Raw genomic sequence first — 23,858 nt, 5'->3', positions numbered from 1 at the left:
CCCATGGCTGGGCTGCACTGTGTCAATCTACTTGTTGCAGCAGCTATATTTAAAAACAGAATAAAGTCAAGGCCTGGAAAGCAGGCAAGAAACTGAAGTTTGCTTTCTTTATAACTTCTGCAAAAAAGAAATTCCTTTTTGAAATAATTCAATTCCAAACACTTTAAAGCAATCTAACTTAAAGTTTCTACAGAGTCCACCAGGAGTTTCTGTACAATTCCCTGTGTTCTAGGAGTGAACATACAAGGAGACCCAGAGAAAACAGGGACCACTAAACCACAAAGAACATAATGATAGCAGTACTTAGCAGGTGCCCGCACAATGCACGGCTCATTTCGATGTTATTTAATCTTTTTCACAACCACCACCAACCAGGCAGTTACTAACATTAATCTCCATTGTGCAAATGGGGAAAGTGAGTTTATATGTTAAGTAATTTGCTCCTAATCACACAATAAGTACATATCAGAGCCTTACTGAGGACCAGGCCATCTGATTCCAGAGCCCAAGCTCTTGACCACTACACCTTAGAGACCACAGCTTTTCTAAGCAGTAAGATTATAAACCATCCTCACAGACCTCTCTCCACAAAAAGGACTAAAAGCTGTCACACATTTTGCAACTTACACAGCACATTGCTCAGTGACACAACAATAGACAAAGAAAATGAAATCAAAAAGGTCAAAATGTCTTTGAGGAGACAGCTGAAGTGTTAATCAATATTTGTTGATTGATTTTCAAAAAACAAGTTAAAGGCCCATGGTGCAAGCCTTTACTTCTTTATGACTATGAGACATGGATTTGCTGCAAACATTCTGTATAACTCGCACCAGCAAGTGCTACTTAAACATTAAATGATAAGACAGGCCCAATAATATGTGGATCTCAAGCAGTTATTCTACCCACAGGCAAGCAATACTCTTGCCAGCCTTCTCTTTTCTAAGGAGCAGGGATCACAGCAGAACATGGATAAGACTGGCTTTCCATGTGGTTGAAATGGGAGACCCCCCTACCTCTGTAATTTCAAGGGTGCCAATAAGAATATCCTAGCTTCAAAAAATTATCCTTCAGCTGCTCGCTAAGATTAAATTCTACCACTAGAAGGTCATTTCTTTGGCTAAATGTTTCTTATGAACCATTAAAACACCAATTCCCTGAAAGCAAGGAGGCTCAATATATACTTGTAAGTAATGATTTATGCTTTGAAATGAATGATTCTTTCTGAAGAATATGTTTTTACAAGGAATGGGAAGAAGGGCTGAGGATAGGGTTCCAATGAGAAAGGTAGAGAGGCAAAGATGGGAGAGTTGGGACATATTACTTAGCTAATCTCTAGCCTTGGAAAGAGCTAGGGCAACCTGAGGGCAGCCAAAGGAAGGCGGTGTGGACAGGGTGATGACACTGTAGGACATGTCAAATGTTCAGAGTGCCTTTTAAGTATGAATATGAAACACAGCAGACAATGGCATATAACTAAGGATTGCCAAAAAAGAAAAGCAACAGGCAGATCCACTTAGGACAATCTCAAGGGGGTGACTTTTTATAAGCAAATGAGGTAGTAGATGTACATTGCTTTGCAAATCTAAGTTGCTACTATTTGAAAGACAGTGTGGTGAAGCACAGAGATGGAGACAGAGGACCTTGGTGAAAGTACTAATATTGCCCCTTCTAGTTGTGTGTGACAAGAGTAAGTCGATCAAGGACTGGTCATGCCCACCCTAACTATAGCTTCGGTGAGGATCAAATACGATTAAATATGCACATTCTATATGTAAATGAGCCTTCCTTAGAACGAGTGGCAATTAGAACCACAAGAAAAGGGTAGGTGTCAGCTGTATGCAATCTGGAGAGGCCCAGTGACCAGGCACCAGTCTCTCCAATCACATCCCCTCCTGTGGATGACATCTGTAAAACCACTATCCTTGAATACAAAGAACAACTCAGTAACTGGTTAAATTTCACTAACTTAGATTATTTAAGAGTAAAGCCATTAGAATTAATAAAAGCCTCACTTACAGCTATTCTTTTAAAAAAGTACTTAACTTGAATTAATAGTTGACAAGATGTTGCCAAATATATCACTGCACTGCCAGATATTCTGTAATTAATAGATGGGAATTCTTTGTAATTATTACATTAACTATCCACACATGGGTGGATCTTCCTAAGTGCCTGAGAAGTTTGCTCATTTAAAAAGTATCAGAGCAACAACTGAAAATGTCTGCCACTTTGGTAACTGAACTATCAAGAATTCCCAAAGAGTGGTGTCTGAAAAAATAAAATTTTATTGAACTTAGCTCTCATTAAAAGGATAATGCAATTAAATGACAAAGGTCCATAATACTACATGAGTCTTTGTAGTACCTAAAATTATCCCTAATTTTCTTTTGTATAAATAGATTTGAAGTTATTTCAAGAATTTAAATAGTCCACTCCTCTCTAAACAGAGTAGTACTTAACCCCAAAATAAAATCTAAATATTCTATACATAAATTAAAAATTGGTTCCAATAAGTAAAAGGAATGACCCTATATTATACAAAATTACAGAAAAATGACAGACTTTAAAATTAATTTTCAATTTTCTAACGGAACATTCTACCCAATTTTAAATTATTTACATTCATATTATGAAGACAGACATAGACATAGATACAGATATAAAGAATGTGATTCCAGAAAGAACTACATGTTTACATGTGAGCTGGATAGGACCTGAGGTGTGTGGCTCATTTTATGACAGGCAGAATGCAGTAAGAGAGAGGTTCAGACAGTTGTGAGAGCCATTCCAGAGAGCACGGCATTTGAGTTGGGTCTTGAAGGATTTGGAAGGCGGGGAAGTTAAAGAGGAGAGAAAGGACAGAGGAACTGCAGGAGCCAGAGAGTGGAAGACAGGCTTGAAATGGGCAAGAATCCTGCAGTCATCCAGTTGACCAAGCTTGTGTGAAGGGAAAAGTAGATTAGACAGGAGCTGATAGGGCCTGAACAAGGAGTCTCATGGATGTCATTTTGGCATAGGGGGAGGGAATCAGCTCGTCTCTATTCCACAGGTAATAAGAAGCTCCCAAATGTTTCTCAATAAAACATGACAGACTGGGCACTGTGGCTCACACCTTAATCCAAGCACTTTGGGAGGCCAAAGTGGGTGGATCACTTGAGGTCAGGAGTTCAAGACCGGACTGGCCAACATGGTAAAACCCTGTCTTTACTAAAAATACAAAAAAAAATTAGCCAGGCATGGTGGCGGCTGCCTGTAATCCCAGCTACTTGGGAGGCTGAGGCAGGAGAATCGCTTGAACCTGGGAAGTGGAGGTTGCAGTGAGCCAAGATGGTGCCATTGCACTCCAGTCCGGGCAACAAGAGCGAAACTCCGTCTCGGGGAAAAAAAAAGAACATGACAGGATCAAAGATGTGTTAAGAAATGTTACTCCAACAGGAGTAACAGGACGGATCAGAATTTGGAGAGACTAGAAATCCAGTTCCACATCTAGAAGCCTCAGTAAGCAAAGTGAGAGCAGGGTCCATGTCTCATTCTCTCTTGTGTGTTCAGTGCCTTGCACAGAACAGTGCTCATGCTACATGAAGGAATAAATGGACAGATGAATAAATAGCTGCAGAGGAAAAGGGATGAAGTCCTGAACCTACAAGGTGACAGTGGAAATGAAGAGGACAGATTTAAGAATGAGATGAAATCAATTATCAAAAGGTAGAAATGTCGCGAATCCAGAAATCACTGAAATTTCATAGTATTCATCTTCCCGTGTTTCTAGTCAAAGCAGACAGGGAAAAGTCCACAGCATTCTTGGGGAAGGTGACTCCAGAGTCAAATTCAAACAAAATGAAGTTGCTTTACAGTCAATGTCCCTTCCTCACTTATTCTCCCGTACTCCAATGAAGAAGGACAGCAAAAGGAGAGACTCATAAAGTCACAAAATTGTAATTCTGTCTTGAATACCATGCTGAACTTGGATTCTTTAACATGACACTACTAAGTACATGTGCCTCCAGCTCCCTGACATTAATGTGAGTATTTCCCCATAATTTCACTGACTTGCCAGTGAAGGAGTTTCTTCTTGTAAGTTTCTTTGACAACCTCGCCTCTGCTTCTCAGTGTTCACTGTGGAGTCTGTCTTTCCTATGTAATCACCCTAAGAAACTGGAATAGGAAAGGAAAAAGGTAGAGCTTCAGACTAAGGAAAACCCACAGTCTTGTATGCAACACTTCTGAAAGCACGTTCCACAGAACACTAAGCCCATAGGGCACTTACATGGATGTGATTTTTAAAAAAGACTTCCATGATTAAATATGAATGGAAAATAGCAGGCTAAACAAAGTTAAACAACAGGCTTTTTACAGCAGGACATTTTGTTTCCACCAATGTACAATTAAGAATCTTTGAAAAGGAGAGAGAGTGTGCCATATTTCACAGATTTAACAGTGGACATGTCTTTTCACAGAGAATTCGCAAGACTGGACTTCTGAGGAAGCCTCCTGGAACGTGCTGCTCCACTGCCCTACATCAGCACTGAGGCATGAGCATTTCCATGTGGGTCATTAATTATCAGGAAGGTTTCTTCTCTTTTGCCCACAATTATATCCTCAATTGCCAGGAGCCTCCTTTGCCTGCACTGGGCAGAAAGACAAGGTCTGCAGCCACGTGGCCAGTGCTGGGCACGTTGACCAACACCTACTAGTCCTCAGTATGCATGTTCAGATTGACTAAAGACACCCATGGTCCACAAAGTCCCATGGTGTCTGTTACTTGCATCAAATACAGAGAAGGCAATCCTTTTCCTATAGAGCCCTACAGAGAAAATGGGAGAAATCAACAATAAGGCAAAGAGAGAGTAATACAGACCGAATAGCTCATGTTCACTGGCTGGCTGCCATAGACAAGATGCTCAATTAAAATCGTATCCCCATCCCTGGGCCCTCAATCTGAACCTCTGAGCAATCTAAGATGTCCTGGGACAATGATGCTGCAATCATGGATTTGCTGTCTGCTAGACTTCTCTCTCCTAGATAGCTGAAGTCTACTCAGCATCTAGTCCACAAATGAACGTGATGAGCGACAAGGGAGTCAGATCAAAAAGTGTGCTCCAGCAAGCCTACCACTCATAGAAAACCAATTCTGAGGCCTTGCCCTGCCTAGAGGGGCACCATCTTCAAAGAGATACAAAAGTGGCAGCATATAAAGACTAAAAGGTCAAGCTGCTTTATACAGGACCTCAGAACAAGAAAAGCATTTCCATCATCTGCTCTTTAATGGAAGGGCTCATTTCCCCTTCTGAGATCTGACTGTCCCAATATTTACACTTAATGGGTCCCACAGTGGTTGACAATCTCCCCAGAGGTAGACAGAGGATTCATTTCTTTACTCAACTTCGTGCCAGGCACTGTATGACGGGCTGTAAATGCACTGACTAACAAGACTTGCATGGACACTAACAAGGCCTCAAGGAGCTTCCCATGGCTGCCCCTAGTGTAAAAGGCCAATGTGCAGGAGAAAATGGCCAAGGACAAGCCTGGCCTGCTCCCAGGGCTCCATCACCATGAAGGGTCATAGGAGCCAGATGTTCTTGGTGACTGTAGAAGGCGGGTGTAAGCATCTCCACTGGAGGGGAGCACAAGCAGCCCATCATGACAGAAGAGCAAGCCAAGTCCCTCCTCGCTGCTCCAGCCAGTCCTGCCAAGCAGCAGGCCACGTGGGGCCACCTCCTAGGGGAGGCAAATGGACAGGCTAGAGACTGGGTGTCAAAGGGACACCTGGGAGGGCCCAAGCACTCAGAGAGAGCACTGCTTGTTCTCCTCCTCAGCTCCTTTTCTTCCCTCAATACCCTGAACTGTAGTCACACCCAGAAAGTCAAGTTCAGTAGGTTGAAGGGTATGCAGAACTGCATTCAATTAAATGTGTTAAAAGAAGCAAGATGAACCTACTAGAACATTTCAACAAAATAATTTACTTCACTCTTCACTCTTCTCACCTTTAAATATTTATTTAGATTTCTTAGAGCAAAGATTGGTTGAGAGACTCTCTGAAGGGGCCCTATGCCAATCCCTACTCTGGAATGTAATGAGACACAGCATGCCAAAATAGTCCTGCTATGGGAAAAGTAGAGGGCAACACTAACAAGAAATCCTTCAGAGCACTCTTCTCTCTAGACATTCCTCTTGAGCTGCACTACGTATTCTTATGACTCCAGTTACCATCCATAATACGACGATGCCCAAATCAACACAATTATCTTTCATGAGCTACTATGTCCAACTGCCTCCCAGACATCTTAGTAAGTCAAGTCCAAAGCTGAATACACAACCCTCTCCATTTCCAGTCCCCTTCACTGTGTTTCCCATCTCAGTTCCTGGCCCTATCATCTACCCAGTTACCTGATGGCAGAAACCCAGCATCTTTCCTGCCTCTTCTCTCCCTCTCACCTCCCACCTCCCACATTCTGATTAATCACCAGGTCCTCCTAAATATTTTTACACAGCTGGGTGTGGTGGCTCATGCTTGTAATCCCAGCACTTTCTGGGGCCAAAGCATGTGGACTGCTTGAGCCCAGGAGTTTGAGACCAGCCTGGGCAACATGGTGAAACACCATCTCTACAAAAAAATACAAAAATTAGCTGGGCATGATGGTGCCTGCCTGTAGTCCCAGATACTAAGGAGGCAGAGGTGGGAGGATCACCTGAGCTCAGGGAGGTCAAGGCTGCGGTAAGCTGTGATGGCACCACTCGACTCCAGCCTAGGCAACAAAATGAGACCTTGCCACAAAAAAAAAAAAAAAAGTTTTTATACTACACCCAATCATTCATTCATTCGATGAATATGTGAGGCACTGTTCTAGGTGCCTTATCTTCATGGAGTTTGTTACTCTCAATCCCAGTGAAGCCACCAATACCTCTTGCCCAAACTACAAGTAGCCTCCTAACTCACTGTCATGTAGTTCCTTCTCTCCATTCTGCATCTAGAAAATTCTTCTGAAACACCAATATGACCACTGCTCTCACCTGCTCAAAACTCTTCAGTGGCATCCACTGCCCTCAAGAAGAAAGTGGCACTCCTGGCATGGTCTCCATGGCTCCTAAGACCAGGCCAGCCTCACACCTGTCTGCTTTCTGGATTCTGGCTTCTTTCACTTCCTTGAGGCCCTCCCTCCACTCAGCCTTTAAATGTGCTGCTTCCTCCCTCACAACCCTAAAATCCTTTGCCAGTTTAGTCCTACTGATGAATTCAGTCCTTTGTACCTTATCTTAAACCTCATCCTAGGGAGACCTTCTTTGACCCCAAACCTGGTCAGATGCGACAGCACTCTGGACTTGGTAATTCTCAGACTTGATTGAGTTGTTTTGTGTGTGTGTGTGTGTGTGTGTGTGTGTGTGTGTGTGTGTGTTTTAATGTCTGTCTCTTCCACCAGACTATGAGCCAGGTTAAGACAGGAGCATATCTGTTTTGCTCACTAGAATAAAATGTCTGACCTGGGGCCTCAGCACAAGGAGAAGAAAAGCATCCTTACTAGGCGCACCTTGGGTGTTGGATACCCAGTGGGGGAATGGAGGGAGCCAAGGCAATAATTCTATCTTAGGTATGTGTTCAACACAAATGTGTATATATGTGAGCCAAAGGCACATAAAATAATCTTCATAGCAGCATTTATTCATAATAGCTAAAAATCGGGAACAACCCAAATGTTCACCAGCAATCATTAACATACACTTGGGATTCCTTAGATGGGCTTAGGTGGGTAAGTGTAGGTCCTGAAGTTGACTGTGAAATTGTGTATACTAAGAATTCCTGCCTGCATATGAGACCTGGATTTCCATAGTTTCTAAGAAAATTTTAAACTCCTCCTAATTTAAGCAACTAAGCCCTAGAATGTAATTTAACCTTTTTAATCCTATATTTAGTCTATTCATAGCTTTCTCAAATCAAGTAGAATATTTAAAAATCTCATCATTGTTTATTATTAAGGAATTATTACCAAGTGAAATGCAAATGTATCATAGTGAAGCCTAAAAATTAAGTTATAGGCATAAGGCATAGATATACCCCTCTGTGGTCTACTTGAGAGCTGCATTTGATATGGTGTAAAGTGGAGAGAAATTAGGAGACACTGGGTGAGTGACAAAAGTAGAATATACAATATCTCTACCTCCCAGTGGTTCTTATCAGGGTGTGACTTGGCCCCCAGGGGACATTTGGTAATATCGGGAGACATTTTTGATTGTCACAGCCAGGAGAAGGGGTACTAATGGCATCTAGTGGGTAGAGGCCCGGTATGGTGCTAAATGTCCTACAATGCACAGGACAGCCCAAACAAATTATCCAGCTGAAAATATTAACAATGCTGTGCTTTAGAAACCAGGCTCCACAGTGATGACAGGTCTGTGTATGGGACACCTCTTGTGCTCCTCTTCAAATCCTCTTGGCCAAGGGCACTGCCTTTGAGAACAAAGTTGCCTTAGAGGGAAACACTAGTGAAAAGCCCCAGAACATACTGGGATCATTATGACCACTCTCCTTGGTCAAGTTAATCAACTAAGTCTTCTCCATTTAACAGGAACTTTAAGAAGTCAGCACTGGGACTGTCCCTAGAATAACAAGAAATGCCAGAAACACGGCCACCCTCTAACAAGAAAGGAAAGGCACAACTGACATTTCCTCTTATTTCCTGTTAGCATCTTAGCTCCTTGTTGACCTGGGACAAGGTATCCTGAAAGTATTATCCTAGCTACGTCATAACTCCAAAAAGAGTTTAGAAAATGTCAAGAGAAGTTCTGGGCTGCCTCCGGAATCACAGAAGTATGTGATTTAGAATCCATGATCAGATTGTGTCCCCATCCATTTCAGAAGTGAGTTCTGGTCCTGGTTCTGCCATTAAGGCAACTGAGTGACCTTGAGAAGATCATTTAACCTCTCCAGACCTCATTTCCTCTGCTGTAAAAGAGAAAATTTAATTAGATGATATTCTAGGTTTCCTCTAAGTAAAATTCTAGCATTCTGAAGCTCTCACAATAACACAATCCATTTAAAGGAGCTGAGGCAAAGGATATTCTTTTTACTTTCCTCTTTTACTCGAACCCCTGACTTAGTTTCTTTGTTTCTCCTCCTTCTGTGTAGCCACCACTGTTTTTCCTTACCCCTATCATAGGAGGATTAGAAAATTCTTTGGCTGACAGGACAATTTTAGAAATGGCCCTTTCTGAGTGCTCCGTTATTGTGCCACTGAGAATCTGGTGCCCTTTTTACTCTTTCATTGTATATTCATGCTGGACTTTGAAGGGAAAAAAGACAAATGTTCATAAAATTCTAACTTTTTTATATTCCCTTCCATTAATTTCTGGTCTTTCACTGTGGACTTCTGTACACATGGCACTTCATCCTGAGTTTCCCAGAAAACAGAATCTGAGTCAAAGACTTGCATGTAGGTGCTTTAATGGGCATGTGATGCCAGAAAGTAGGAGTGAGGGACAAGAGAAATGAACCTAGGGAGCAGAAAGAGCCAACAGAAGGATATGCTATTTAGTTGGCTACTGCTAAGGGAGACTGGTGTTCAATTGCAGAGGTAATTCTTTGGAGTGTATTAAAACATTTCATAACTATCTACCCAGGGGACAAAAGAAAGAAAAATTCAACTCTCCTGTCCTGTTGATATAGTATGCTTTAATCCCCTACACTGCTGGTTTGCAAATGTGTAAGTGAATGCCAAAAGGATCCACATAGGATGCCCATGCTGCTATGTCAGAGAAGTCCCAGAGCAGGAAGCGAGAGACGTACGCCACAGGTGCGAGGCAAGTAACTTTCAGAATGCACACGCCCAAGCTGGTCAAAGTGTTACAGCAATCATGGGATTAACACGTGGGGCCAAGAGGACTTGAAGAGGAGCATAAGAGGTGTCCCATACACAGACCTGTCATCACTGTGGAGCCTGGTTTCTATAGCACAGCATTGTTAATATTTTCAGCTGGATAATTTGTTTGGGCTGGATAATTTGTATGGTGCATTGTAGGACATTTAGCACCATACCTGGCCTCTACCCACTAGATGCCATTAGTACCCCTTCTCCTAGCTGTGACAATCAAAAATGTCTCCCGATATTACCAAATGTCCCCTGGGGGCCAAGTCACACCCTGGTAAGAACCACTGGGAGGTAGAGATATTGTATATTCTACTTTTGTCACTCACCCAGTGTCTCCTAATTTCTCTCCACTTTACACCATATCAAATGCAGCTCTCAAGTAGACCACAGAGGGGTATATCTATGCCTTATGCCTATAACTTAATTTTTAGGCTTCACTATGATACATTTGCATTTCACTTGGTAATAATTCCTTAATAATAAGGAATGATGAGATTCTTAAATATTCTACTTGATTTGAGAAAGCTATGAACAGACTAAATATAGGATTAAAAAGGTCAAATTACATTCTAGGGCTTAGTTGCTTAAATTAGGAGGAGTTTAAAATTTTCTTAAAAACTATGGAAAACTACGTCTCGTATGCAGGCAGGAATTCTTAGCATTTTTTGAGACAAGGATCTTTTTGAGAAAAAAAAAAAAACAGCCTTTCCTAAATTGTGCACATATGATATACACACAGTTCCACAGTCAACTTCAGGACCTACACTTACCCACCTAAGCCCATCTAAGGAATCCCAAGTGTATGTTAATGATTGCTGGTGAACATTTGGGTTGTTCCCAGTTTTTAGCTATTATGAATAAATGCTGCTATGAAGATTATTTTATGTGCCTTTGGCTCACATATATACACATTTGTGTTGAGTACATACCTAAGATAGAATTATTGCATTATACATTTTCAAGAACACTTAATTGTATAAATTATTGCATATGTGTATGTTCAGCATTAATAGATATTGCCAATCAGCTTTCAATAGTGGTTATATGTATTTACACTCTCACCAGCTATGCATGAGAGTCCCAGTTGCTCCATATCCTCCTCAAACTTGGTATTGTCAATCTTCTTCATTTTAGCCATTCTCATGTGTGTTTACCGGTCTCTCACTATGATTTTAAATCTGATGTCCCTAATGAGTAATGAGATTGAAAAACTTTTCATGTTTACTGATAACTTGGATATTTTCTTTGATGAAGGGCCTGTTTACATTTTTTGCCTATTTTTCTATTGAGCTGTTTTATTTTTATTTACAGAGATTCTTTATACATTGTCAATATGAGTCTTTTACAGGGAAATGCATTACAAACATCATCTGGTACTCAGTGATTTGCTTTTTCATTCTTTGGAAAGATTTTTTCTTTTTTTATTTGTATAAATTCATGGGATATGAGTATAATTTAACTACATTGATATATTGCACTATGGCGAATTCAAGGCCTTCAGTGTATCCATCACTGGAACAACACGTATTGTATCCACCAAGCAACCTGAAAGATTTTTTAAAATCAGCAAACATTCTTAATTGTATTATATGTAATTAACTTTTTCCATTATGGTTAGTACTTTATGTATGTAGTTTAAGAAATATTGGTGTATTCAAGATCATAAATTCCCCTAGGCATTCTCTAGAAGCTCTATTGTTTTACCTATCACATTTAGATCAACAATCCATCTACAATTTGTTATGAATGATGTGAAGTAGAGAATCAACATACATTTTTTCCATAAACATATTTATTGAAAAGACCATCCTTTCTCCACTGCTCTACTGTGTCATCTTTGTTGTTATAGACTGAATGTTTGTGTGTCCCCCAAATTCATATGTGGAAGCTCTAACCCCCAATATTATGGCAATTGGAGATGAGGCCTTTGGAAGATAATTAGTATTAAATGAGATCATGAGGATGGGGCCTTTGTCCAGTGGGATTAGTGCCCTTATGAGAAGAGACAGCAGAGAGCCTGCTCTCTCTCTCTCTCCCTTCACCACATGAGGACATAGTAAAAAGGCAGTGATCTACACTCCAAGGAGAGAGACTTCACCAGACATTGACCCTGCTGGCACTCTGATCTTGATTTCCAGTCTTCAGAACTGTGAGAAAATAAATTTTGGTTGTTTAAGCTACCCAGTCTATGGTATTTTATGTCAGCCTGAGCTGACTAATATATTTATCATGAGTCAAGTATCAATTTAGATTTGTTTCTGGACTCTGTTATAATTGTTTATACCTATATCCTTGCAACCTTGCCTACTATCATAATTATTCTGTCCTTACAATAAATCTTGATATCTGAGAGTATAAGTCTCCCAATTTTATTTTTTCTTCAAGATTGTGTGAACTATTCTTGCTCCTTTGCATCTCCATATACATTTTAAAAAACAACTTTTTAATTTCCACAAAATTTTATGCAGGATTTTTATCAGAATTAGATTTAAATATATAGATCAATTTAGGAGGAATCTTCCTCTTTACAATATTTAGTCTCTAATCTATAAACATGGTATGTCCCTCTATTGATTTAGGTCTTCTTTAATTTCTCTCAGCAATGTTTATGATTCTCTGTGTAACAATCTTACACATATTTTGTGAGATTATTTTCCTGGGTATTTGATGGGTCTGATACTACTTTAAATTGTATTTTTAAGATTCACTTTTGAAATTTTTATGGCTGGAATACAGAGATATAATTGATTTGCAGATATTGACTGTGTTTAGAGACTTTGATAAATTGAGTCGTGAATTATAATAGTTAACCTGTAGATTGACTGTAGGGAGGTCTATACAAAATAGCATTTCTATCTTACAAATCTTGAGTTTCTTACTCCTTTTTATTTCCTTATTAAATAATCGTCTGTTAATTTCCAGTACAGAAGTGGGTGATACTGATCTTTCTTTTCTTTTCTTTTTTTTTTTTTTTTGAGACAGAGTCTTGCTCTGCTGCTCAGGCTGGAGTACAATGGTGCAATCCCAGCTCATCACAACCTCCATTCACTGCAACTTCTGCCTCCTGGGTTCCAACAATTCTCCCACCTCAACCTCCCAAGTAGTTGGGATTATAGGAGCGCATCACCACACCCTACTAATTTTTGTATTTTTAGTACAGACTAGGTTTTGCCGTGAAGGCTGGGCTGGTCTCGAACTCCTGTCGTCAAGTGATCTGCCTGCCTTGGACTCCCAAAGTACTACTATTACAAGCATGAGCCATTGTGCCTGGCCCATAATGATCATCTTAATCTCATTCTTGATATCAAGAGGAAAGTTTTCAATACTTCACTATTATGTAATATTGGCTGTGGAGTGTTCTGTTGATAACCTTTGGACAGATTAAGGAAGTTCTATTCCTCCTTTGCCAAAAGTTTTTTTAAATCATTTATAGTGCTAAATTTTATCAAAATTGTTGCTGCAGCTATTACTTTATTCTGTTAATGGTTTTACTTTAACAGAGGTTTTACTTTATTTTGTTAATCATATTGACTGATTTTTAAAATTTAAACCAACCTTGCATTCCTAGAAAAAAATCTAAATTAGTCATGATGTATTAACATTTTGCATATATCATTGGCTTTGGTTTGCTACAATTTTGCTCAGTATTTTTGCATCAATGTTCATGATGAACAGAAGTTTTCCTTCTTTTTTTGTTTTTTGAGACAGAGTCTCGCTGTCACACAGGCTGGAGTGCAGTGGTGTAATCTTGGCTCACTACAACCTCCACCTCCCAGGTTCAAGCAATTCTTGTGCCTCAGCCTCCCAAGTATCTGGGACTACAGGCATGTGCCACCATGCCCAGCTTATTTTAGTATTTTTAGTAGAGACAGGGTTTTGCCATGTTGCCCAGGCTGGTCTCAAACTCCTGAGCTCAAGTGATCCCTCCACCTCGGCCTCCCAAAGTGCTAGGATTACAGGTGTGAGCCACCACGCCCAGACAGAAGTTTTCAATTTTAATGTAATAAAATTACACTAAATTATTGTTTCCCTTACTTATAATGCCCTTGGCATGTAATGTGATCAATGTTATGCTGAGATCATAAAATAAGTCTAAGTATTTATTTCTTCTCTATTCTCTGAAAAAGCTTCTCCAACTTCTTTTTTTTGTTTGTTTTTTGTTTTTCTTAAATGTTTCACAGAATTTACCATTGAAGCCATCTAGGTCTGGAATATTCTTTGTAGAAAAGATTCAATTATTTTATTTCCTTAATAGGACTACTCAAGTTTTCTATTTCTTCTGTCTGTTTTGGTAAGTTAAACTAATGTGACATCTCTGTCAAAGAAACTCTGGGAATTATTCTAGTAATCACTATGCATAACATCAAAATGATTAGTTCTAATAACATATGAACCTTTTTATTTACTCACATTTCATATTTCTGAGCACTTGTTATCTTAAAAAATGTCAAATCTATTATTTCATTCACTATTTGTTCAAAGTAAAAATTAACAATCATTAAAACTTGTCCCAAGCAGTATAAATCTTTCATCAGACTTCTGGCTGTTATAACTATACATATATGCAGTTTGCTTTATATCTGTTCAATTAACAAGTACCTGTTAAAGCACATTAAAACATACCCTCTCAAATCATAAAATCAGGAGAGCAACTAACTATACAAGTCACAAAATAAGGATTTTATAAATATAGGGAAATAACAGATCATGTAAGCTAACCACATCATTTTGCAGACAAGGAAACTAAGGCTTAGAGAAACTACCTTATTCAAGATTACATGGCCAATAAATGGCAGAGCTGGCATTAGCAACCCAGGTCTCCTGGTTCTTGCTCTGGCAGTCTTCACCACATCATGCTACCATTCAAATTATACATTTCATCTGGCATTAAAAATGATAGAACACACTAAAATGTGCCTTACACATTTTTAAGAACCCTTAATTGTAAAGAGAACAATAAAGCAGGACCCATATCATAGTATCTAACATTTTCAGGTTTCATTTTGGATCTTTTTTTTATCACTTTGAATTTTAAATTAGTATCTTCTAGCCTATATTAAGTTTCAGGTGCCATTTCCCCTCAACTGTATAAATATAACAGTTCTTGATTATCTGCCTATAGACTTTTTGCTACTCCACTTTAATTGCCCTTGTAGTCCTACCATGCACCTTCCATATGCAACTAAAATTATATCATACATTCCAAGGTCAAACTAGAATGATGTTTTGATCATATGCCAACAGTACTATTAAGTTCTTGGTAGTCAAGGATGATGACATACATCTGTATTGTCTAGCACAATGTAAGGAACATTCAGTAAATACTTAACTGACTGAAATACTGCCATAGTGTTTTGGATAATCCAGTGGTTAAGGATATAGGCTAAGGAGACATAATGTATAGGTTCAAATATCAGCTCTGCCACTCAGTATCTGTGTAACCTCAGGCAAGTTGCTCAACTTTTCTGGGCCTCAGTTTTCTCATCTGTAAAACAAGGTTAATAATAGCATCCACAAAGAGTTGTGAAAATTAAATGATATAAATCTACTAGCATAATACATGCTCAAAAACTATTAGCTATGATGAGATTATATCATTACATTATTAAGTACTCACATTTCTGCCATTCATCGTTAATTCCTCCTGTCCTTATCCTAAGTGATTGGGAAAACTGAGGGTTCAGTGAACCTCTTTTTCTTTCTTTCTTTTTTTTTTTTTGAGAATTTCATCTGGTACATAAATAGTAAGTCATCCAAATCCCATTAACTCTAGGTAATTTTATTTAATAATCATATTTTAAAAGTTGGACAAATAAATAAAGTCCAAAGCAATTTTGATTAAATCCTGTTTTCTCAATGGCTATTTGGAACACATCATCATATGCAAGCCCCAAGAATACTGAATAACAGATAAAATAAATAATGACCATAATGCAAACCACATTCTCATTCCCATTTCCCTGCAAGTACAACTCCATGTCAGAATTATAAGAGCCAAAAAGTAACATGCTTATTAACTGTGGGTTACTCAGCTATATACATAGAGGTTAGCAGATCACGTGACTGTTTCCATATTCTCCGTTAAGCTAATGGTTCCTTAGAGTCCAGTTCTTATAACCCCTTAGGAATTTCAAGATTTGCCTGAAAATATATATCATATTTCCCTGACTATAATGGAACTCAAATTTGGAAAACTAACTGAAAAGCAAACCATCCTGGAGGACAGGAAACGGTCATTGTTTTCAAAGAAAGATAAGACATTTCTGCACACAGGAAATGAAGCTGGTTTTAGGGGATCGATCTTATGTTGCTCCACACAAACCTGTCTGTGCCGTGTGGACAGGCTCTTCCTTTTACTTCACATGTGCAAACATGGTAAGAAATGAGAATAAGGGCACTTATCATTTGAGGTAAAAGACACTTTATTCAAGACTGCCACATAAATGCATAAAGAGAAGTATATTCCCTCTTTTTTTCACATTTCATTTCATTTTAAAGTATTCAGAGATTTACAGGGATTCTGGACTTGGAATAGGCAAGTTGTAAGCCTCTGGGAAAACCTGTCAAAAGACTCAGATCTAAAATGTGGTTTTCTAGGTACACACGGTTTTCTGCAGCAGGAAAGCTCTCACTAGAAAAAGTTGCTTCATTTCACTTTTCCTTGTGAACAAAAACAATCACACTAATAGTTTTATTAATTAAAAAAAAAAATTTTGGGAGCAAAATGTTGTCATGGAGCAAACCCAAAACTAGAGGGGAAAAAGTCCTGGACTGAGTCTCAACTGGGCCAGGTTCTACCCTGGCTACTTTGACCAGAAGTTGACAAGGTGGGGAGACCCAAACCTGCCCTACCTCTGCAGAAAACTGATGGCCAGTCAATGCAGCCAAGGGCTATTACACTTGTAAAGCAGTGAAGACCATTATAAGGCCTTTGTCAAAGATATGTATTCAAAATCCCTTCTGAGTGCTTTACCTCAATCATCAAACTTGGAGGGGACCAAATTTAAAGCTCAATTAAAATCAGAGAAGGCCAAATATCTTAATGAAGACTCACTACAGCACAGTTCTTACAATCCATGCCCAAGCCCTTTAAAGGCATGATCATCTTCGAATGAAGTCTCAAAGGGTTGAACCCATGCTAAAATCTCTAACATGAGATGAATTACAGCAGTTACCGTTTAATTAACCTATCTTTCAAAATTCTTGCTGACATTTTTTTTGCCACTTCAGATTATGTTCATGATGTGATTTTTTAAATTAGCAAAGAAGGAGGTTTTTACATTTGTTCAAACTGAAAGAATAAAGACATGTTTGCACAAAAAGAAAGTGTTGGTCAATACTTTTATTATTTTCTAATATTCTTATAAGTTTTCTTCATGGCTTGCCTATATGGCAAAGCCTTATTCTGTTCATTTCCTAGAGTCTGCAAAAAAGTTTGTGATTATTATTTAAGGATCATGGTGATTCCCTTCACTGCATGGGGGCGGGGGAGGGGGAAAGCAAAAGCAAAGCTATTATCCTGTATTTATAACACGTCTGTTACCATAGTAATGCCTGTGCTGTCACAAACCATACCAAGGGCCAGAGGCTGTCTCTGTGGGGGGAAAGGCAGCACAGAGTTGGAAGATGAATGCACACATGTGTGGCCAGAGCAGGGTCAATGCTGTGGTAACCACCAAGACACGGGAGCTCCCCTTCTCCAGAGAAAAGGGAGGGCAGGGCCAGAAGAGCAGTTCTCCAGGCCCAGAAGTAAGCTACACCCACAGTTCTGTATGCAGCTGTGAGAAAGGAGAGTGGAAATCCAAGTCAATGCAGTATCACCGTGTTCCCAATCAGGAGTATTCCACTGGGCCCACTGGCTGCCAAGACATGGATGGGATCCAGTGGTGAGCCTGCCCCAGCACATGAAACACATGCTTGGGAAACAGTGCCTGACTGGATGGAGCCCTCTGGTACCCTCAAAGAGAAGCAACTCGCCTCATGATGGCAAGAACTGTAAAACAAAGCTAGGATTTTACCCCTACTGGGCCATCCACGCTTATAGAACCACAGATTCTCAGGGTTAGGGAAGAACTCATTGAGTGTCCCCAAAAATGTGGACTTGAAAAAGTAACTTTTAGCAGGAAGAGAGTGTATGTCCTGTCATTGGGGTATCTGGAAGTAGTATATTAACAGGCATTATTATTCTGATACAATCTAGGGAAATTTTGTAGGAATATGCTAAAAGGCAATTTACATTAAAAAGAATTTTGGATTAGGAGTCAGAAGACCTTAGTACTAGTCTCGGCTCAAGTACTTAGAAGCCATGTGACCTTGAAAAAGCCATTTAACCTATTTGAACTTCAGCTCTTTAAATTTAATATCTAATATGCTATTTCCCAGAGTTATATGAAGACCATATTAAATAAAATAATCAATGTGAATAAATTTCATAAACTCTAAAAATTTTAATGAAAGGTATTATTATTATTAGCATTTTCACATAGCCAGTTTACAATGGGATAGGAATAATTTGAACACTAACACAGGAATCCAAAGCATACACATGATCCTCATCTTCCCTATCTTGAGAGGTGAACTTGCATGATACAGTCAACTCTAAATTATTCAAGGGCTGATTATCAAGGGGCCTTTTGCTCCTAGCCACTGTACCCTTTATTTGTTTCCCCACAGGAATGCAGCATTAACCTACATACAGCTAGAAAATTGACAGTAGCATATCTCAACCCAATTACCTTGAATCACAACTCTGGTAAAAGTTTTAGCAATGGAAGAGTTAAAATGATTCACTAGATGGAAGTTTTGGATAATTTGTTGACTTTAGCCATGGATAATTAAGAGTGATGGAATCCTCGTTTCACTATCAAGGAAGCTGCAGTCAAGGTCAAACAGGTTGGGACTAATCCAGACAAAACACTAGCATTTTCTCAGTGAAATGCTTATATATGTGCAATAAGATTTGAATATCAGTCATTCATTCATTTATGCAACAAATATTGTGTCAAGCTCACCAAATACCCTGAAAACTCACTATTTTCCTGCCCTTGCTGTTCTTCCTTCCTTGAAATACATACTGCACCTCGGCAAAGTCCATAGCCTGACTCTTTGAAACTCTAGTCACCTTCCTGTTATCATGAGACTTTAGCTAATCTTACCTTAGCACAAGCAGCAAATTATGTCCGTGGGCCACACCCTGCCCACTGTTTTTTTTGTAAATAAAACTTTATTGGAACACAGCCACACTTATTTGTTTATGTATTATCTATGGCTGTCTTTCTGCTACAACAGAAGGGCTCTGTAGTTGTGATAGAGACAGTATGGTCTAAAAAGTCTAAAATACTATCTGGCCCTTTACAGAAAAGGTTTGCAGACCCCTGCCCTAGATAGTATGACTAAATCAAAATTCAACTTCCCTATAAGTTCCTGCTTGGTAACTAAGAGAATAAGTTCCTTAAAAGTAGAGAATCTTTTTGTATCTTTGTCTTGTCATATAGAACCCTTGAGTAGGACAGAGTCAAAGTTGGGAGCGGAGATAGAAAATTAAACATGTCCTTCCCTACATTTTATTTTCAACAGATGAGCGCCCTGGAATTCCATGGAAGACAGCACAAAACCAATAAAACCACTGGTGTTCAGTTACTCTGGCTTCTAATTCCTCAGAGTTCCTACATCTAAGACTTTCAAGGCTCAATTTTTGGCCTCTGTCCCTTCACATATTTATTTCCTGATCTGATGTGGAATTAGAGTTAAATAGGAGCTGTGTGCTTGAATTCCACGTGGCTGGCTCAGCAGGAAACTCCAGGGCAGGTTTTTTGGCATGCCAAACTTATGTTAGCCTCAGCTATGCTAATTTCTAAAGCTGTTTGCTTTGCTCAAATAAATCTTAGAGACCAATTTGCATTTGGATGCACACCTTTTTATGCACAATTTATGTGCATGATAACTCTAGGGCAAAAAAAAAAGAAAAAAGGTCTGGTTTTGGGAGGCAGGCACTATGCTAAGGGCTTTACATACATTTTCTTTTTTTTTGTTGTTTTTTTTGAGACGGGAGTTTCACTCTTGTTGCCCAGGCTGGAGTGCAATGGCGCCATCTTGGCTCACCGCAACCTCCACCTCCCAGGTTCAAGCGATTCTCCTGCCTCAGCCTCCCTAGAAGCTGGGATTACAGGCATGTGCCACCATGCCCAGCTAATTTTGTATTTTTAGTAGAGATGGGGTTTCTCCATGTTGGTCAGGCTGGTCTCAAACTCCCGACCTCAGGTGATCCGCCCGCCTCAGCCTCCCAAAGTGCTGGGATTACAGGCATGAGCCACTGCGCCCGGCCTTACATACATTTTCTTATCTCATCTCCACAACAACCACATGAGGTAGGGCTGGGATCCCCATTTTACAGATGAGAAAACTGAAGTGAAGAGAGCTTATGTAACTTGTCCATGTTCACAGGGTGGTACATGACAAAGCCTAGATTTGAACCCAATCTGTCTGAATCTGAACCCCATGTACTTGTCACTTACTCATACTACCTTACTGATACCTTCATCATCATCTCCCCTCCCCTAAGCCACTGGGCATATATTCAAACGTAAACTCTACATTTACAAAATTAGTTACCCTTTTTTTCCCACTTGGCCTATGTAAAATATGTCTTTGGTCCTTGGGAAATAAATGTGGACCCCTCCGTATCACAAAACAATCAACCAAAGGAGAACAGGGGCATAATAAGGCAAACTTTATATGATACACCAATTACATTAGTAATTAGTAGACAAACACAATTACAAGTGATTTTGACAGGTAAATGGATTTTAATGACATATCTAAGACCTCAATATGAAAGGACTTTTTTTTTTCTTTTTTTGAGACGGGGTCTCACTCTGTCACCCAGGCTGGAGTGCAGTAGCATGATCTCAGCTCACTGCAGCCTCCGCCTCCCAGGCTCAAGCGATTCTTCTGCCTCAGCCTCCCGAGTAGCTGGGATTACAGGTGCCTGCCAACACGCCCGGCTAATTTTTGCAGTTTTAGTAGAGACGGGGTTTCTCCATGTTGGCCTGGCTAGTCTTGAACTCCTGACCTCAGGTGATCCACCCGCCTTGGCCTCCCAAAGTGCTGGGATTACAGGTGTGCCAGGCTGAAAGGACATTTTTACTGCTAAAATGCAGCAGGCCAAGCAAAAGAATGTAGCGGGAACCATGAAGAAAAACGAGAGTAACACTTAGAATACAGTGTAAGTATATCTATAACATAAGCCCAGGAACTTGTATCTACAAATTTCTTCACTGTTTATGGAAGCATAACCAAATACCTATCTTCCCTAATAAAAACACAAACATTAGCTTTAGTATGTTATAATAAGTACTGCTGTTGAAACTCAGTATTTATCATTGTTCAATTCAACATACAGAAAAATAACCAGCGTTACAATTAAACATTCTAGGATGATTCCAACATTTTACAGGGAGCCAGATACAATATTATTTAACTTCTTTCTCTGTGTGAAATATATAGCCCAGCTTGCAATATCACATAATGCTCAGCCCGTTGCCATCTAGATCTAATACACTGCCATCTAATTTTCTGGAAATATAAAAGAATGAATTACATTTTCATACAAGTGAAAGATCTCCATTAAAAAAAGAAAAGAAAAGAAAAAAGCTCTCAAAGAGAGCTTTCCAGGAATTAGAAAACACTCTGTTGGAGAAGATATGTAATTTTCAGGGGTGTCCAACCTTTGGGCTTCCCTGGGCCACATTGGAAGAAGAATTGTCTTGTCTTGGGCCACACATAAAATACATTAACATTAACGATAGCTGACGAGCTAAAAAAACTGTTTTAGGGCCCGGAATGGTGGCTCACACCTGTAATCCCAGCACTTTGAGAGGCCGAGGTGGGTGGATCACCTGAGGTCAGGAGTTCGAGACCAGCCTGGGTAACATGGTGAAACCCTGTCTCTACTAAAAATACAAAAATTAGCCAGGCGTGGTGGTAAGCAGCTGTAATCCCAGCTACTCAAGAGGCTGAGGAAGGAGAATCACTTGAACTCGGGAGGCAGAGGTTGCAGTGAGCCAAGATAGCGCCACTGCTCTCCAGCCTGGGCGAGAAAAGCGAAACTCTGTCTCAAAAAACAAAAAAATTTAAATCTCAAAAAAAATCTCATGATGTTTTAAGAAAGTTTACAAATTTGGGTTGGGCCACGGGTTGGATAAGCTTAATCTAGGTGGTTTCTCTAATGGATTTAGAGGAAAGCGTGTTGAAGACGAAGCCTGCCTCATGTCCTTTTACAAAACTATCCCTCTCCTCAGAAGACCCCAGAGGAGATGTGGCCCTCCTTATGCACCACCCAGTTTTCAACCATGGTTACTTTTTTTTTTTTTTGAGACGGAGTTTTGCTCTTGTTGCCCAGGTTGGAGTGCAGTGGCGTGATCTTGGCTCACTGCAACCTCTGCCTCCCAGGTTCAAGTGATCCTTCTGCCTCGGCCTCCCGAGTAGGTGGGATTACTAGCTAATTACTAGCCCGCCACCACACCTAACTAATTTTTTGTATTTTTAGTAGACATGGGGTTTCATCATGTTGGCCAGGCTGGTCTCAAACTCCTGACCTCAGGTGATCCGCCCGCCTCGGCCTCCCAAAGTGCAGGGATTACAAGCCAACCATGGTTACTTTTTTTTCTTGCTAAACAGTCATTGTCTATATTTTATTTTTAAAAACCATTTTATCTTTTTTTTCTCATTTAAACAGGTGATTTCAGAGAAGGAAAATAACTTTGTTTTGTAGTCAGTGGTAGAAAAGGTTTACTGTCAGTTGAAAGTTTATAGCCTAAGTAGTAGTAGGTAGGGAAATTTTCCTAATGTAACAGTAATACTCTAAGTAATGCCTGTATTAACATTTCTTACCTATAAGGTCCCTAAAACAGCCTCTACCAAAGTTAACTTGAGCATTTAATAATTATTCCTAAGATAGTTAAAACAACTTTCTATGAATTGTTATCACTGAAAACACCAGTAGTGACTTACCTGCTGGTGGCTTTATGAAAGGTGGTGGAATTAAAGGTACAATAATGGGCACATTGCCATGATCCTTTGACCCTGCAGGTGAGTCACTGAGTCCATTTCCAGTGGCAAGCCCTGAATAGCCTGTGCTTATATTGTATGGTGAAATAACACTGTCCTCGGGTAATTTTGGTTTTGGCAAAGAATTTTCTGTAAAAGAAAAAAATCATATTCAATATGACCAAGGAACGTAATGCAGTAGACTTAAATTTTTCCTTATTTTCTCAAGTAAAATGGCCATGAACCCAACATATTTTTTCTTGCAAATCTTTAAACAATGTACTAGAACTCCACAGTTCATCCAGGAACTTTTTAGTGTGGTTACCATAAATTTCCAATGGGCTCCTTTATAATTTGCTCCACTATGATAGCTAATATTCCAGTTGAATCATGGTGATAAATTTTAGCACTGTAAAATTCCATAGAAAATTGAGAGGTGGTGGCTGGGCAAGGTGGCTCACGCCTGTAATCCCAGTACTTTGGGAGGCCAAGGAGGGTGGATCGCCTGAGGTCAGGAGTTCAAAACCAGCCTGGCCAACATGGTGAAAGCCCGTCTCTACTAAAAATACAAAACTTAGCCGGGCATGGTGATGTGTGCCTGTAGTCCCGGCTACTCGGGAGGCTGAGACAAGAGAATCACTTGAATCTGGGAGGCCGAGGTTGCAGTGAGCTGAGATCATGCTACTGCACTCCAGCCTGGGTGACAGAGCAAGACTCCATCTCAAAAAACAAAAACAACACAAAACAAAACAAAACAAAACTGAGAGGTGGCTAGGCGCAGTGGCTCAGACCTGTAATCCCAGCACTTCAGGTGGCCAAGACGGGCTAATCACTTGAGGCCAGGAGTTTGAAACCAGCCTGGCCAACATGGTGAGACCCCCGTCTCTACCAAAAATACAAAAATCAGCCAGACATGTGGCGCACGCCTGTAATCCCAGCTACTTGGGAGGT

At 39.9% G+C, this 23,858-nt stretch overlaps 1 protein-coding gene across 2 annotated transcripts in view; it reads right to left on the bottom strand.

The window, feature by feature from the left end:
* SOBP (sine oculis binding protein homolog) overlaps window positions 1-23,858 on the bottom strand; it is a 145,357-nt gene that overhangs the window by 106,170 nt on the left and 15,329 nt on the right. For both annotated transcript variants that reach the window (XM_034962648.3, XM_008978065.4), the window contains exon 3: window positions 22,872-23,057. In XM_034962648.3, coding sequence (XP_034818539.1) covers window positions 22,872-23,057 — 186 coding nt within the window. The remainder of the gene's footprint in view (window positions 1-22,871; window positions 23,058-23,858) is intronic.

The sequence above is a fragment of the Pan paniscus genome, chromosome 5 (genome assembly GCF_029289425.2).
Source record: "Pan paniscus chromosome 5, NHGRI_mPanPan1-v2.0_pri, whole genome shotgun sequence".
NCBI classification, from domain to species: domain Eukaryota; kingdom Metazoa; phylum Chordata; class Mammalia; order Primates; family Hominidae; genus Pan; species Pan paniscus.
Note: the sequence above shows the minus strand (reverse complement) of the source record. Positions and strands in the feature narration are given on the sequence as shown.